The 18,914-nt window shown below is 43.4% G+C and overlaps 1 protein-coding gene across 1 annotated transcript in view; it reads right to left on the bottom strand.

Moving 5' to 3' along the window:
* The window catches only part of ABCA1 (ATP binding cassette subfamily A member 1), a 767,698-nt gene that overhangs the window by 287,037 nt on the left and 461,747 nt on the right, over window positions 1-18,914 (bottom strand). Inside the window, exons 17-18 of the mRNA XM_044068257.1 lie at window positions 16,580-16,784; window positions 10,404-10,517 (exon numbers count right to left, since the gene is read on the bottom strand). Of these exons, the coding sequence (XP_043924192.1) occupies window positions 10,404-10,517; window positions 16,580-16,784 (319 nt within the window). The remainder of the gene's footprint in view (window positions 1-10,403; window positions 10,518-16,579; window positions 16,785-18,914) is intronic.

The raw sequence follows: 18,914 nt of genomic DNA, 5'->3' as shown, positions 1-18,914 counted from the left end.
CTGGTGGGGGTAAAGAGGGGCAGTTTAGTTTTGTTGGAATTTAACAACAGATGGTGATTAGAGAGCCAATTTTCAACTGTGTTAAATGTGTTTTGTGTTAAGGTTTGCAGGTCTAACAGGAAGGAGGCCGTACAGATCAGGGTACAAACAAACAAATAAATAGTAAATGAAATGACAGTTCAAGTTTAGACCCAAAGTGTGAATTTGCAAAATGGCCTGATGAAAGCTATGCTTATATACAAAAGTGCTCATCACTTTTTAAATTTATAAAAAAATGCATCAATTTCATTTGAGTGCAGTATCTTGCTTATGTTTTTTTATGTTTCTGGACCTTTTGGAGAAAGCTCAAAACCTTCTACCAGCTAAATGGTGTGTCTAAAAGCCTGCATTTCCCAACAACCAACACACTGATAAAAAATAATTCTCCTAATCACAGCTCTATCTCAGGTGCAGTTTTACTCATCAGCTCTGATGCATGAATGACGGACATGCTACAGCCTTTTTATAACTAAATGATGTTCACTTTAATATTGTGTCTACCTATAACAACATGTTCTCCCAAAACCTGTATATGCCACAAATGAATACATAAATCATTTCATAAGCACTGCTACTTTAGGATGCAGGACAACTCTTTGAAAACAAACTGATCAAAAACAACTCAAGTTTTATCAGCTAAAGACAAAAAGTCTAAATCATACAAGCAAAATCAATGACACTATTTCTTAGTAAAGACCACAGTTTATACAAAACACAATAGTCACACATCCCATAACCATAATGCTAATCTCTAAACCTAATCTTAAACCCTAACTCTAATGGCAATCTTAACCAAAACCTCATCAGTAACGCAAATGTCTAGCAAACTATTTCAAATTACATTTCATTCAAATACATCACTTGACCAACTGACATTTCAATTGCATGCAACATTCACACAAACTGATAACCAGAAGAATGCTACCAAAAATCTACTGAAGCAGCTATACACTCCACGTAGTTTACTACCATCTGGTTCAGGTCATCTGGCTACCAAAAGTAAAGTTAGACAAATAAATAAATGAGTGAATGAATGTATCTAACCTGTTAAGCAGCAGCTATCCTGCTTATAATCTTCAGATCTGAAGTAATTAACTTCATTTGATCAGCAACCTGTGGGTACCGGATCCGAGCCGGCAGCTTTCCTAGCAAAAGATCTGAGCTCCAAGCTCCTACCCCTACCCATAATGCCCTGCTACCTCCCTCTAGCCCTCAGATCTCGTTTGCCGCGGCTTCTTGAAGCATCTGAGAACGAGCTCCTAGTGTTGGGTTTCGTGAGTTATAGTAGAATATTTAAATTTGTTTCCTTTAAAATCCCTCTTGTGTGTGGTACCCTTCTCTCCCTTGATCTATTTAGGTAGTTTTCTTGTTAGTGAAGTGTAGATTTTAATTTCCCTCCCCCCTTCTGTCTCTGTGTGAAGGTGTGTGCGTGTGGGCCTGTTTCTTTCAAAATGTCTGAAGGCCCAAGAGCAATTTTTTTCTAAATGCTCCGAGTGTGGCCATAAGCTGTCCCCAGCGGATGGCCACACTCGGTGCGTTATTTGCCTGGGCGTGGACCACCTTTCGTCAGGCTGCACAATCTGTGCAGCCTTCAACCCCAGGGCTTTGAGGGACAGGCGGAATAAACTAGTCCTGGCGGACTTTTTGCCCCCTGATTCGGCTTCGTCCTCCTCCCCCTCTGTGGTGCCAGCCGAGCCCCACTGATCGTTCCCGCTCCCCTGGCCGGGATTCAAACTCCCTCTTTGGCTCAGGAGGAAAGGGACACCAGGAAAAAGGATAGAAAGGACAAGGAGCGTGACAGGGACAGGCATCGTAGCCACAAGAGGCGGGGCAATTCAGCTCCCTTGGCCCCGCCGTCTAAGCAGCTAGCCTCCCCCCTTAAGGTCTCTGGGTCTTCCCCTTCCAGGCTTCGTTCTCCATGTTTCTCCCCAGAGCAGGAGGAGGAGACCCGGTCACCTTCGAGGTCATCCAGTCGGTCTTCCCGGCCAGCCTCGGCAGGCTCATCCAGGTCAACAAGAAGTTTATCCGATGCGGACATGGACCGGATAATGCGTCGATTTCTTCAGGCCCAGCTGTAGATGGGAGTGCTATTGCCTCCCCCACCTCCGGGGGGGGGGAGCTTGACCCCATTTTAAGCCCCCATTGCTCCTTCTTCGACCCGCTATCGGGGTTCGGAGCTGTCGGGTCCGAGTAGCTTCAGAGCCGGGGGTCGAGTCGGTGCCGACAGTGTTGCCTACTTCAGCGCCGACTGCACCTTCAAGTTTGTCGGATCCATTTTTTGGATCCAAGCTCTCGGGGCAGTGGGATGAGCGTCGGATCCGGAGGGGTCAGTGTGCCTTCGGCTCCGTTGAGGTCGGATCGCACTGTCCTTTCGGATCCGATCGGGTCATCTCCGGTGCCGATCCACACGTCGGATCCGAGGGGGCTGCTTTCGGATCCTAGGGAGAGCAGCTCACCCTCAGCATTCGACATCGTGGAGAGGGTCCTTTCGAGGGATTCGAGGCCCCAGGCTCTTGCTACGTATCCACCCGCCATTCCCTCTCAGACGGGCCTGTCTTCCATCATCCGGCCCCAGGGACAGCCTGCGCCTACATCCCAGATGGTTCCCGTAGAGGAACAGGACATTGTTGGTGAGCCCTCCTCGGACAGCCCCCCCGAGGAGGTCCCTCACAAACGAAAGTGCAAGAGGAGGCACTTGGACTCACCCGAGTCCCTCACAGAAGACACGGACTTGGAGGAAGGGGAAGGTTCTCCCAGGTTACCCCCCGAGGACATCTCATTTGGAGACATTATGGAAATGCTTCGTATTAGAAGGGGGTGGTCAGCCTGAAAGCCTTCCTCGGATGAGTCTGTGTTTCTGGAGGAGTTCGACGCAGGCCTATCTACCTCTTGGGTGTCTCCTCCCGCCGATCCCCTGGTGTACCTCATAACTACCAGGGCATGGAAGGAGCCGGATACTGTGGAGCCAATACCCAAAAGACCGGACAGGATTCTCAGCCCCCCCCCCCACCCACAGACAGGGCAGTTCGGAGCAAAGGTGCCCCGGTAGATGCCATGGTGGTGGCGGCTGCCACCAAGAAAGAATTGGCACAGGAGAGTTCCTCGGTACATCCTCCAGACAAGGAGTCTCGGACGATGGACCGCCTCGGAAAGCGGATGTTCACTTCAGCGACCTTCTCTGTCAGGCCGTTGAACTATATGGCACACGTGATTCGACTCCAGCGGGACCTAATCAAAGAGTACGCTGGGTCACCCCCAGAGTCCATGTCGCCCGAGGACAAACGGACCTTCTCGGCACGAATGGCTACTCTTAAGTCTATCACAAACACCTCTATGCGGCTTCTCTCTCTTGCCACAGAGAGAGCGGCTACAGCCAGTGAAGCAGGCATTGTCTTACGACGACAGGCCTGGCTCTGTCTCTGAGACATTGCGGAACCCTTCAAGGCATTCTTCACGAACGCCCCCCTTTGACGGTTCTACGATTTCCGGCAAAACCGTCCGCGATATGCTACTCCAGAGCGAGAAGTGCCGTTGGGATCCGCTTCTCGGCTCCTCAGAGGTCCTTCTCCAGGAACCAAAGAGGACAGAAGAAGATGTGGTTCCGGAAATCTCAACAATCCCGTTTCGCTCTGGATCCCTCGTCCTTCAGAGGCAGAGGAGGACAGGGTGGACATCGGCCCAGAGGCAGAGTGGGGGGGGGTGAAGAATTTCGGGTCAAGGGAACCCTTTTCCGATCGACCCACGCAGCAACCCTGAGGGGTTGCCCGACTGCTCCTCTCTGGAGGCAATCAGGGAGAGCTTCTCGGAGCATCTAGTACATTGGGAGTCCATTACGACAGATCGCTGGGTGCTCCGGATCATATGCAGAGGTTACTCAATTCCATTCCTAAGTTCTCCTCCCTGGTCGGGGTGCCTCCCCGATGTACCACTCAATCAGAGGGAGGTAGCAGCCTTCGAAATAAAAGAGCTGCTAAGAAAAAAAGCCATCCAGCACATCCCCCCGGTCAATCCGGATCAGGCTTTTACTCCAAGTTCTTTCTGGTGCCAAAAAAGACGGGGGACTTATGGCCAATTCTCGACCTGTCCACACTGAACCTGTCAGATGCCAAAGAGAAGTTCCGGATGGTCACCATTCAATCCATTCTCCCACTGTTACAGGAGAACGGCTGGATGTGCTCCATAGACCTCAAGGATGCGTACTACCAGGTTCTAATGGACAGGCGATCCAGGAGGTTTCTCCGCTTTCGGCTGGGAGCCAGCCATTATCAGTTCAGGGTCCTACCCTTCGGTCTCACCACAGCGCCCAGGGTGTTCACCAAGGTCATGGCAGTTGTAGCGGCCCAACTGAGGCTTCAAGGAATACAGGTTTTTCCTTACCTGGACGACTGGCTCCTAGCCGCCCCCACCAGGCATCTACTATGTTCAGCGAGAGACTATTTCCTACATCTCGCCCGCTATCTAGGGATCACGATCAACCACAAGAAATCCTTCCTTCAGCCTACTCAGATCTTGGATTTCATAGGGGCCAGGATAGACAGAATTCAGTCCAAAGTCTTTCTGACGTCGGACAGACTCCGCAATCTAAACCTCCACGTTTTGGCTATTCTTCAGTCCTCGGCACCTCCAGCGGATTTAGTCCTGAGGGCTCTGGGGTCCATGGCAGCGGCCATCAACCTGTCACCGCTCGCGCGTCTGAATATGAGGATTTTTCAATGGACCTTACAGGTCCACTGGTCCGTTCTACTACATCCCTTGTCTGCCCCTATTCCTCTCAGCATGGTTTGCAGGGAATCTATACTTTGGTGGCTCCATTCCAAGCACCTCCGGGAAGGGCGCCCCTTCTCCATGTCCCCACCCCAAGTCACAGTGACCACGGATGCGTTTCGCCTCGGGTGGGGGGGGGGACATTGTATGGGCAGAACCGTCCAAGGCACGTGGACTCACACAGAGACCTTTTTGCATATCAATGTTCTGGAGATGAGGGCGGTGCTTCTAGCGTTGCAGGCTCTCCATGCCCTTTTTCCTCTAGGGACTATTGCAATTCAAACAGACAGCATGTCAGTGGTCTGGTACATCAACAAGCAAGGAGGAACCAGATCTTACCCACTTTGCCGAGAGGCCATGAGAGTGTGGGAATGGGCGATATCCACAAACCGCTTTCTCATATCAACGCACATACTGGGTCGGTCAAACATTCTAGCGGACAAGCTGAGTCGAACTATCCTCTCACCCTACGAGTGGTCTCTGAACCACTTAGTAGCGAAACAGATCTACCTCAGATGGGGTCAACCGTGCTGTGATCTGTTTGCGTCGCCTTCGAATGCAAAGTATAGTGAGTTTTTCGCTCTGATTCCCCCACCAGGGGAAAACCCCAGAGACGCTCTGGTTCATGCTTGGCCATCCGGTTTTCTATATGTTAATCCTCCTCTTCTGTTGATGACAAAATTCTTGCAGAAAGCTCGTCGGTTGGGGAGCAGAGTTATCCTCATAGCCCCATTCTGGCCTCGTCAAAGCTGGTTCCCATGCCTACGGTCTCATCTAATGCATCCTCCCTGGATCTTAGATCCCCTTCTGGATCTGATTTCTCAGCCCTTGGGATTAAGGACCCCTGACCTGGACAACCTCAAGCTCTCGGCTTGGTTGATCCAGTTCCCTTAATGGCTAGGACTCCCGGTATCTCATCCTCAGTTAAAGCTATCCTGGTGGCCGCTCATAAGCCTTCTACCAGGAAAGTCTACAAGAGTAAATGGAAACGTTTTACTATCTGGGCGGAGCATAGGAATTTGGAACCTTTTACGGCTCCTATTCCAGCAGTCCTCAATTTTTTATCCCAAATCTTTCATCAGGGGGCTAGTTATTCAACTGTTAAAGTTCAACTGGCAGCAATTTCCCACTTTCACATTGGAAACAAATTTGCCCCCCTAGCGTCCTCTAAGATCTGCAAGACCTTCCTGAAAAGTACCTTTCTTTTGAGACCCCCTGTTAAGGAAGCAGTTCCTCCATGGGATTTAACCCTAGTTCTCCAGGCTCTGACTGGTTCCCCTTTTGAGCCCGCATCTTCGGTCGACTTGAAGTATGTATCTTGGAAAACTGGCTTCCTGATTGCTATTACCTCAGCTAGAAGGATATCGGAGCTTCAGGCTCTTTGTAGTAAGCCCCCATACATCATTTTTCATAAAGACAGAGTTTCCCTCAGGTCTAACCCCTTTTCTGCCTAAAGTGGCTTCTGAAGCCAACATCAACCAATCCATCAACCTGCCTGTCTTCTTTCCTAATTATCACAACAAAGGAGAGTATAGACTTCATTGCCTGGATGTACATAGACAGTTATGATTTTACTTACACAGAACGGCTGTTTTTCGAAAATCGGAACAGCTCTTTGTCTCATTTGCTAAGTCCTGTTTGGGTAAAGTAGTGACAAAGGTAACCTTAGCTAGGTGGATTTCCCAATGCATTCTTCTTGCATACCGAAGCTCTGGTCGACCTGAGCCTGTGTGGTTTCGGGCACATTCTACCCATTCTGTGGCTACTTCTGCGGCCTTCTGGTCGAGGGTCCCTTTGGATGACATTTGTTCAGCAGCTACTTGAGCTTCTTCTCATACTTACATTACACATTATAAATTGGATCTGATTTCCAGAGGAAGGGCATCCTTTGGCTCTGCAGTGCTCCGGAATATCCTTCCATAAGGACCTCCCAAGTTGTTGGTAGCTGGGGACTCTGTCCCACAGGTTGCTGATCAAATGAAGTTAACTACTTCAGATAAAGAAGTTATGTACTCACCATAACGTTCCATCTGAGTAGGTAACTTCATTTGTCAGCAACCAACCCTCCCTCCTCCCCCTGACCTGTAGTTCGTCCTTGAAGGATCATTGTATTTCACTTCCCAGATGACATCAGGTTAGGATGTTCAGGTAGTTTTTCCTTGTGTTATGTTAGTATTCTGTGATACTATGGCAAACTCGATCTGAGGGCTAGAGATAGGTAGCATGGCATTGTGGGTAGGGGGAGGAGCTTGGAGCTTGGATCTTTTGCTAGGAAAGCTGCCGGCTCGGATACGAATCGGGTCAGATACCCACAGGTTGCTGACAAATGAAGTTACCTACTCAGATGGAACATTATGGTGAGTACATAACTTCTTTTTTTGCTACAGCCTGAATTTGCCATCAAACGCATCCTATCCTACTCTGTTTCCTGGACCCTTTTCTGCAAATCTGCTTATCATCACTATCTAACAAGGCAGGGATCTCAGCTCAGTGTTCTTTTTTTCATCACTTCTTGGGATCAATTTCTGTTCTGGACACCTAGAGACATCATCAATACAAAAGCAGGTTCTGGCAAGCATAACAGATATACAAGTATTCATCATATGAGCTGATATTCGGGAGGACCTGATACACTGGAAACTGTTGGGACTTCCTCTTTTAAGGACCCTTTCCCATCATAAATTCTTACATCCTCTAGTCTTGCATACTGCGGTGTGCACACAACTTGACATAACATACTGAATCTAGAAGGGCAGACCTAGTCCTACTTTCCCCAGTTCTAGCCCCTATGACAACTGAATCAGCATTCCTGTCATGTGATAAACAAGGATATAAAAGTATAAAACGGTTGATGGAGAGGCCATTAATGCACACGGATCAGTTAAAGGATAATAGTTACCAGCTGAATAGAATCCTCTTGAAAATCAGCTGATTAGGTGAGCTCTGGTAAATCTGTTATATCTTGCTTTGGAGGGCCCTCTACAGTTGGCAATACCTGGAAAGAATCACAGACAGTAGCAAACCACCTGTAAGGCAAGAGTAGTTAGACAAACTGAAGAAGCAAGGGGGATTGAAAGGTCATGTTCTGAAGCACAGGGGGTACAAAGAGAGGCCTTAGTCATGGAGTAATGATCTAAACAGTAATGCTCAATAAAGATGTGAAAAATGACAGAGTAGTAAAGGCACAAATGTTTGCAGTGGCTACATTCTTAAAATAAACAATGAAAGTAACAATGCCCCTGATTGAGTGACTCTTGACTGCACTGACTACCAAATAGCTGGAAACCTGACTAAAAAATGTCAAGTCAGAAATTCAATGGTAGCTGCCCGGAGAAACACCTTTCCTGGTTTATCCTTGGTCATCAGATAACTAGTGGTGCAACTTTGCAGCTGAGGGAGAGCTTGCCAGATATGAAGGGGTGGAAGACGCCTGTCTGGTGTAATTGGGAGAAGGCCTGGCTGCATGCTACCTTATTTTAGGCCATCACTACAACTCATGCCTAGAACCACACAATGGACCCTCTTATGGCTCTCTGTTCTGGCTAAATTCCATGAGCTGTCATCCTGCAAGCGCTAAAACAGATCCTGAACTTTACAGAAATCCATCTCCTTCTGAAAAGAAGACTAAAATTACCACTAGTTGTAAAACTCTTTCATGTTGTACTACTTTCCTTGACAGTTGAAGCACTGTTGTTATAATACTTGTTGGTGACCTGATGATCAAAGGAGCGCTTATAAGGTTAAAGATTTTTAGGCACTGAACAAAAGATGATAAACATTAGGATTAACAGACAAAAAGCAGCAGAGAAGAACTTGAAAATGTGGTTAGAACACACTCTTAGCGCATATGACATCACTGTCTGCCAGTGGTAGGCATGCATACTCTCAAGCATGGGAATCAAAGAAAAAATGACCTTGCATTGTCAGAAGAGGAAATCCTGTTATACATTGCAAAGGACCCCTCAAAGTAAGACCTTATCAGCATGCAGCACAGTGTACTCCAAGGGATCTTGTTTAGGCTGAATTTTTCCCACATTATCTGAAAACTGTTACGACAGTCGCAACAGCAACAATAGGAGAGGAAATTCAAGCCTTAATTCAAACTTCACTTAGTAACTAACAACTTTTACAAAAATAAACTACTCAAACATGTAAGCAATCACATAAGTAAATGCAGTTACAAAAATAAAACAATAAAATATATGAGCAAACATAAAACATTAAAAGACACAAGTATAGGCTCTTCATATAGGCTGCGAATGAAAACAGACTGACACATGCCACTATGCAAAACTCTCTCAGACTCCAACATATTCCAGTGTTGAAATGCTACAGACATGAATCAGAACTTTACCCATGTAATATCACATCCACTATTTACTTTCCCATTTTAATTACAATGTCTTCATGCAAAGATTTGTGGATACTGTCAAGCATGCAATCTGAAGTTGTGAATCCCCACCAGCATGGGGGGTTCCAGCTCTGTAACTGCAAGCTTGCTTCCACTAGATGGCAGCAAAGGCAAAACATTATATCCTCTGCTGTCAGCACAAAATTCAAATGGACATTCAATTAATTCACAACTATGATGAGGGAAGAATGAAGTTTATAGTGTCATTCTCTTTCACTGGGACGTAATGACAACACGCAGTTTATGTCCTAGTATGCTAAAAATCATACCCTCCCACCAAGCTGGCCTCTTACTCTTCAGTGGAGGATAAACATCTGAAGTGAAGGCAAGATGCAGCTGAAATGTACTTTGATTTCGTAAGTATGTTATGCAATTATGGAATTATCTACATGACAAACAAAACAAAGCAATTAAACTTTGAATTTGTATTTGTATCAAGATTTATTAGACTGTAAGCATTTGCAATGCAATCCTCAGACAAATGAAAAACATTACAGATGGAGGAATTCTGAGAAAGGGGGTAAATACTTTCCCCAGACAGTTACAGTCATTCTAGCTAGAAGGACTAGAGGAAGGAACATGGCAGAAAACATTATTCTAGCCACAGCAAATGACTGCAGGTGATTCTCTTAGAATGACCAAGCACATTTACTGGTTCAAAGACTAAGCAAAATGTCAGAAAAAAAAAAATACATCCAGGCATGAGCCAATAAAACAAGAAATGTGTTCATTTTACGATTGTACCACCTGTTGACCCAGTCCTAAATCAATGTCACAGAATGGATTTAATGGAAGGATTATGCCAATAGATGTATACAGTGGTATATCCACAAGATAAGCAGAGGCAGAAAAAAGATCTTACGAACACTTACTTACACAATGCAATACCACACAAGTAAACACTGCATCACTGGTATCGGGGCGGAGGGGACGCAGCACACTTACATTCTGCCACATGTTCAGCAGTGAGGCAGCACTGTTTTACATACTTAAGAAAAACCTTAGAATGCCACACTGCAGGTCAGAAATGCTCCATTTAAGTCACTATTTACTCCTTTTTAGTACACGAGAATTGCTGATCTCAAGGTCATTGGGCAGAATAAAACACTTCAATTTCTCCTGATGACACAAAGAAAACAATAAAACAACAGTACTCAAAAGTCAAAACAAGTACCCTGCAAGCTCTTACCTTCTGAAGGTTCTTTTTTGTTAGAATCTAGCTGGAACTGGTCCTCACTCTTTTCTCCAAACCAGTAGGACTTGGTAAATGGAAAATACCATGGTCTGGGAATTCCATACTGGCCTAGGGAGAAAAGTAAGTAATGAAAAAATCTAAAACACAGATATTAATAACCTGTTTTAACAAAATCTGTGAATTACATTATCCTGCTGTACTAAGCCAAAAGGCATCTAGTGAAATCATGCTTTATACAGCCAAACATATACATACATGCACATGTAATATGTAATAAAAAACGTGTCTGTGTGTATGTGTGCATATATATATATATATATATATATATATATATATATATATATATATATATATATATACGCACTCACACATATATCCATCCATCCTCAACCCCTTTTTACCATTTTGCACATGGGGGTCGGGGTGTTTACACTGCCGGGTGGCTAGTCCTGCCAAGGTAGTTAATTCATACCACTAACTCGCACACACACTGTTACCTACGGCCAATTTAGAATGTCCAATCCACCTACTGCATGTCTTGGAATGTGGGAGGAAACTGGAGCCCCCACAGGAAACCAACGTGACCACAGTTTTAAATCTGTTGTCTAGTTAATTTTGTTATGCAAAGAGGTGGTGGTTATTCAGTTTTCCTGTAGCTAGTCCACAACTATACATTTATTTATTTGTATTTTTTCTGGGGTAGAGCACTGATCTTCATTGACCTTTTCAGACTTAGCCTGGGAGCAGTGTCTGTTTAAGTGACTACAAAAGAATTACTCAATTCTTTAACATTATTTCACAATCAGGCTTTAACTCTGCTTAAAGTAGTAAGTGATAAGACACATTCCTCGTTCATGACTACACTACTAAATATAAACTGTACAACATAAATACAGGAAATGACAGCACGCCAAATCACATTTTTATTCATGTAACACATACACAAATGGGGGAAAGTACTTAGAAATATTCATTCTAATCCTATGTTTGGTATGCATATGTTAGATTTTTAACTTGCATCTCATATATGTTAGATTTTTAACTTGCCTCGCATATCTTGCGTGGCTACAGCAAGATTTATTATCACTTAAGACAAAGAACAGATAACTGGCTGCACACTTGCATTCCAATAAATACCGGTTGTGTAATCTAGCAATTAAAAGATCTCCTACATATTTTATTACACAGTTAACAGAGATATTCACTTCCTGACTGGCACGTAACACACATTAATATTGCATGACATATAAAATACCTATTGAATATAAAAGATACTTTGGAGGCATTTCTGGTAACCATAATCATCAACTTTCAGCAAAACATCACATAACAGGTCTTTCTGTTTTTTATACACTCATGTTGTTGTTCTTCTTCTTTCAGCTTTTCCCGTTAGGGGTCACCACAGCGGAACTCCGGTCTGCTAATGATTGGCAGTAGATTTTTATGATGCCGAGGTGCCAGCCCAATGCCCAACCTTCAACTAAGGCACGACCATTCACGCATGTCTTTCGAAGGCCACTCAACCGCGGGAAAGACATGCAGACTCCACACAGAAGGCGCTTCAGCCGAGAATCGAAAGGGAGAACCTCTTGCTGTGAGGTGACAACGCTACCACCACTGCAACACCATGGCTTACACTATAATATATTTTTATAACATATATATTATATATGGTTTCAAATATGGCTAAATTCTAGGGATTTGTATTCTTGATGTGATACTATTTCTTTACGATTGCAACAGATAAACAGGTGTGTACTGTTTTTACTAAATTATACTGACTGGGTTTTTGAACTAAGAAAGCTCATGTGTGTGTGTGTGTGTGTGTGTGTGTGTGTGTGCTCGTGTGTGTGTGTGTGTGTGTGTGTGTGTGTGTGTGTGTGTGTGTGTGTGTGTGTGTGGTTTATCACCACACACATGATCATAACAAACTGATCACTTTCTTATTTTGTTGTCACAGCACAAGGAAAATTATTCCACTGAAAATGCTGCAATTTGTTCTCAGAACTGCGCTATTCTGAGAAAAGGGAAACATTAAAGAAAAAAAAACCCCTCACCTCTTCCCCTTTCTCTGCAGCATTACCAATAATCAAATTAAGCTAATTGTAAACCCCTATGTTACCTGGACACCAAGTTGGTTTATTAACAGAACTCACTTTATTAGAGTTGGTGGCACACTCCCCTTGAAAAGAGTAGTTATCAGCAATGTCCCCCAAAGATAAGTCCTAGGACAACTTCTCTTCAGTATTTATTTCCCTGATGTGAACACTTGGCACTGAGGGCCTGCGGCTAAGTTTGCAGAAGGCTGCAACCATTGCCTTAAACTAAATACCAAGAAATGCAACATTGTATCATTTGGAAAGAAAAGGCACCCATTAACATACCACATAGGTGATAACTCTTTGAAAGCTAACTCAGTAATCAGGGACCTGGGCAGTTTCTTTGATAATGATCTAAGTACATGACTCAACTTGAGAGACTATAACATCCCCTTATCAAGATAATCAAGGGCATGGTTTCCTTCATTCTACAATAATTGCCTAAAGTGCTCTCTCTCTCTCTCTCTTGTTTCTTAGAGACGCTTGGATGATGAAGTTGGTTAAGGATAATACTATATTTCATAGGAAGTTTGAGTTCAAGTCTCATTTGCCCCGTGTTAGAGTATTTCCATTGGTATATATCCCATATTGCGTAGTCTTTTATCAGGGGGTAGTTTGTTAGATTTACTGGTGTATTATTTATTAGTAAATTAGGATTTAGATGTAATGGTTATGACTCTTGACAGTGGACCTCTGTTTGACCAACAGTGCTTCAAAGGATCCAGTCATATGTGACCTTCTGTACAACCACAGAGCAAACAACTCCACAAACACCCACTCAAGAAATCTAAATTTCCACCACAATGTAATTAACATCTGATAGCAAGACATATATCTCTTCCATATAATTGCTCTTGTATGCATGCTTTACTTATTTATTTATTTCAGTTTACTGACCAGGTAAGTGAAGTAGTCTACTGACACTTTTCAATCATGACCCAGGTACAAAAGCGCAATGATACTACAGTAACTAGGTATTAACAACAACAGTGGGTATATTTCTCACACCAAGGTACAGAGGCACAAAATAGGCTAGAATATTGACAGAAATGCACATACAAATGCAGGAACACACTTCCCTTGTATGTACAAGAAAGCAGTGACCCGACCCTCTTTAGAAATAACTTGGGTGAATGAATGGATGGGCAACTGTAAACACACCTGGATCTGGCTCCCCAAGCCCTCACTGAATAGTGTTGAAGACAGGTATTCAATATACCCTTCATCTGTCCCTCAAGCCCTCAATGAAGTGGGTGGCCACAGGGTATTAATTATTTGTTTCTGTGGGTATTCATGATTTGGGATTTCATACCTACGCTGTAAATGTTGCTCCAGATCAGCAGGCTAGTATTAACCTATGAACCTAACAATCAATGAGGCCCCTTAAGTTACAACAATGATTACTCTCCCAAGCCTAGTACCATTACAACCTGCACAGTATCCTTCTGAAACCTTGTTAATCAATTTCCTATGCTCCAACATCCGGAAACATAATGAGATTTAATTTTACTACCAATAGGCATTACTCAACTGTTTAACAGGATCAGTTAGACTGCATACAATCCAACTTAATATTTTCAGATCTTCCAATACCATCTTAGTTGTAAAAGATCTGCCTTTGTTATGCTACAGACTCCCTCTAGGTTCCTAACCATCAGGGGTACTGCATTGACCTACCTGCCCTGAGTTACAGTATTATGCATTCCTTTAATAATAACTACTATCCCATCTCTTTTAAAAACAAAACTTTGAAAAGCATTGTAATATACTCAAAATTCAAAGGTATCAGTATCTATTATTTTTATATTTCTTCCAAGGTGACAAGCTGTAGCTCTTAGTGGGCTGCATTTTGACAGATTCATCCTCATAAGAGATGATGATTCATCCAGCTCCAATGGCATACAGGGTTAAAGATCTGACAAACACCAAGGGACCCATGTTTGATTAGCGTCATGGACTCCTGCTGGAGTTCTAACATGGACAGTATGGGCATGCCTATCCTCACGGGGGGCAGAACAGGGTCATCTTATGCTGCAATCTTTCAGAGGAGGGGCAGCAGAATTTAGTATCAGACCTGGGGCATGCATTCAGCTCGCTACACTATGAACACTGCAACTTCCCTTAGCAGATGCATGGAAACACGCATGTGCATAAGGAGACACAGCAGCCCTAGCAGTGAGATGGGCTGCATGGCCTTCATCCAAAGTATCCTCATTGCTGCTATGTTGGTGTGGACAGAATTAGTCCTATGACATAATCCTTATTGACTCAAAAATATAGAATTCAGCTATCCTTAGTATCCTCTTTAACAGGGGCAAAAACAGAAAAGGAGAGAGAAACAATGGGGTGAGGGAAAATGCTTATGTCCTTTCCTACCACATAAAGTAATTAACAAACAGCTGCCAAGTTTAGATGTCAGTTCAGGCACCAGCTCCCTTGCACACAAGGAAGTAGAGACTGGTGGTACCACTTTTTCAAAAAATATGCGTGTGTGGGGCCTTCTGCAGGCTTAAACCATGCTCCTTAATTGTGAGCTCCCTCAACTGGAAGATTGGAACAGCGTAACTACACCTAATATGTGTGTGGCAGGTTTATCCTCAAGGAACACCACAGAATGGGAAGATTCATGGGACAGCAAGCAACACAACAGAAGCAGAAAGCCATATCAGAATGGACTTTAAAGACCGAGATTTTGTCTGATACCTTATCTCTGGGCTTACCCCTTGACTTCTCCTATCAGTGACCTCAGCCTGGAAACCTGTAAAGAACCCTCCCACCAGTCTTTAGACTGACCACACTCTGAACACACTATATCATAAGTCTATAATTTCTCATAGTTTACCCTGTAGGTGGTCACACAGTCACTTTGGGACTTGTGACAAATCAAGTCATGCACCTCCTGCAGTCAATACAACACTGCCGGTGTGAGTCCTGACTTATGATATAATGATACAAGGAACACCAGGAGAGTTTCAATGATTAGATCATGTATCAATATTCCATTATTTTGTACATTCTTAAACCCTAGCATGTGATGCCAATCATGTGTACTAGAAGAAGGAATGTGCACCCTCAAGTGGGGGAAGTGCCGAATTTTCAGAAATATGTCAGGTTCAGGACATCAAAAGAGGGAATCCCAGCGTTCCCACTATACAGAGCTTCTGAAGTGAGGTCTCTGTATTTGGAAAAAATAAAAACATTCTCTTGTAAGCTACATGAGTTTGAATATAAGCAGAGTTGTCTTGAAATGAATCCTGCCTTTGTCCATAAAAGAACCTTTTTCTTTGCATACTTTTGAGACTTACTTGGGCATGTACTTTGGGAAAAGTACTAGTGATATGTGGTAGTAGACTGCAGACACAGCAGTTCTGTTTTGTACACTTCAAGTCCTGTACAGAACAGCATCAAAGGTTGCAATGAACTAAGGCACATTTACTGCACTACCTCATTAACTTTTACTTATGCATTCAAAGGATATCACACTTCTCTGTTCTGACCTCTGTGCTTTTTTATTTTGCTCTGCATCCTGTAAATCACTGACTATAAGCCATCCTCCAGTCTCTTCCATAAGGGGAGACTTCAGTCTAGCTGTCACTCCCCTGCAGGCTCCCACGTTTGGAAGCAGTATTGCAAAAGCCATTTTTCCCCATGCCTCAGAAGCACTCCTGTGAGTCAGTTAATGGAGATTGGCAGATGTTTACTAAAAATATCTCTAGAATATCCTTTATTATATCCCAGCTGACACCTACGAATAATTACCTTCTATGTTTGGCAGTTCCTGTCGAACTCCTCTGCTAAAAAACTGACATACACAAGTCATTTTGGTGATTATTTGATAGAGATATTACTTCACACTGTCCTTCGTAAGAGTGAAAATGCAGGACACTCTTTTCTTCACCCTTCATCACTTATGTCCATTTCCATCTGTGCAGTGACACAGTTACACCAACTTTTCATTTACAGACAAAAAACAACCCGAGGAAAAATTGTCAGGTAATGACTGAAAAAAAAAAATTTAGGTTAAGGAAGGATGAGTCACACAGTGTGTCTGGGTGGAGGGAGAACACTTACCTGGAAAAACTGATTCGATGTACCATGTCATTATTCCATAAAGAAATGTGTCAAACAGCATCATACACACTGAGGTGGTGAGATTGTAACCATCTTCTTCAATGGGGCTATCAAAGAGGTTGTGCCACTGAATTCCAACTCCCTGCTCCTCAAAAAGTGCAAAATACTCACACCCGAACCCAAATGCAACAGGTGATAACAGACTCTGCAGAGGAATAAAATTAAAACATGGTCAACAAGAACAATCTTAAAATCAGCAGTATTTTGTTTCACTGATGAGTAACTTGAAAAAGACAGTTTTGCACTTGCCATAATGACAGAAATATGTGATCCGAGTCCCCATCTTCAACTTCTAGGAATTGGCTACAAGCTCAAGTCAGTTAAGTGCTGAAAACTTTCCCAGGCTTTAGCTCCACCCATCTTCTCATAAAGCCCTACACTACCCATCTCTCCAGATTTCCAACAACATATCTCTGGAGCTTGAAAATGATCTAACCAGTAGCCTACATATCTAGAAAATCTCCCTCAAGGCCCAGCCTCAAGTAGGAAAGGGAGAAGGCAGGTTGGTTTGTTGAAGTGGATGAATCTGGAACATCTAGATCTATCAGTTTGGTAAGTACTTAAGTTTCATACTTAAGATAATCCAGTCCATCCTGTTCAACCTCTAGGACGGATGCCCAATATAAGCTCTTGAGTGCTTAAGAAAGAATCACTAGCAAAGTGGTGGTTCTAATAGAAAACTTTTATGGGCACCACATCCAACTTATATTGTCTAGTAAAAGTGTGCAGAGAAGTCCAAGTTATGGTTGCACAGGTTATCATCTATCAAAGCATTTAAAAAGAAGTAGTTAAGGATTGAGCAGAATGACCTTCTAAATTAAGAGAAAGCTGCTTGTCATACATAATTGTAACAAAATTTGATACAGTGATAAAGACATTCTTTTGTACAGACAAAACAAATAGCTTATTATCCTTTAAAACTGTTTGGATGTATGCAAAAAAAATCTCAATTACCTGTGGACACCCAGACAATGTAAGAGCTCTCCATCTTTTTTGGTACAATTTGGAAAAAGGACAGAGAGATTGAATGAGTGATTTAAACTTGTCCTGGTGGCCACTTTTGTTATAAAAGTTGGGTTAGTGTGTAGTATTACCTTTTCTTCTAGGAAGATTACAAAAGGAGAATGAATGCATAAAGTCTGAAGCTTACACATTCATCTAGTCAAAGTGATTGCCACCAGAAACAGATGAGTGCTTTAGATCTTAGATCTTTGGTTTGAGAGGAGACTTAAGTTCCTGCAGTAAAAACGTTAGGCTCCTTGAAGACAGCAGGGTCATTAATGGCAGCCTACTAAGGAAAATGGCTCTAAGTAAAGCTTTGCATACATTAAGAGAAACAGAGAACTATCATGAAACCCTTGGTGGAAACTTGATATGCCTAGAAGATGTACTTAGGCTAACAAAAAGATAAGGCCTCAATCAACAATTTAACACAGGTAATCTAGAACATCTGGAACAGGACATGAAAAGAGATTGAATCCCCTGGAAGCTGCCAATTCTGCAAATCCATGCCAATTTCCTTTACAAATTTTCCTCAGGTTGGGCTTCCTGGAAGAGGCAGGGATTTGGATGATCCTGGGAGGCTAAGCAGCTCCCCAGGCTGTTAGTGAAAGTGAGGAAACTAAGCAACTTGAGGGATTAGGTTAATGCTGAGCTTCCCAAACAGGTGACTCAGCAGCATTCTGAAGGGTCTGAAGTAGAAAGGCTTATCTAGAAGATAAGGCTAGGAAAGGGGCCCCAAACTTGCCAAGACCAAATGGCGGTTATCAGAATGTCATTGAAATGTTGGCTCTGGCATTCTGTATGAACTTGGGGATCAATGAGGTAAGTCATTTCTGAACTAGAGTATCGCTGGCCGGTTGTCTTTGAAGGGAGATGACGGAAAATAAGCTACTGCAGTTGGAGTTAGTCATGAATGCAAAATATTAACAGCAAAGCTTCCCCCAGTGTGGTAACATTCCTGTGTGATTGACAGGTTTGGGGAATACCAGATGATGCATCAGAATATAGCAACTGAGCCTGGCTGCCAGATAACTGTCTTGAGCCGGATCACAAAGTGGTTTGACAGCATAGACTATTCCCATACTTAGATGGCTTCTTTGCAAGGAGGGGGGGTAAGATCGGAATCCCCTTGCTTTTTTAAGTACCAGACCATCACTATACGGTCCATGTTGATGGCAACACCACTTTGTGGGCATGAGTGTTACAAAGACTGAAGAGAGAAAAATGCTGCTTTCACTTCCAACATATTTATATGCAGTTTAGGTTCCAGTTG

The sequence above is a fragment of the Protopterus annectens genome, chromosome 4.part0, assembly GCF_019279795.1.
Source record: "Protopterus annectens isolate FY-2018-M chromosome 4.part0, PAN1.0, whole genome shotgun sequence".
Taxonomy (NCBI): domain Eukaryota; kingdom Metazoa; phylum Chordata; order Ceratodontiformes; family Protopteridae; genus Protopterus; species Protopterus annectens.
The sequence above is the reverse complement of the archived record's forward strand: the minus strand, read 5'-3'. Positions and strand labels throughout refer to the sequence as shown.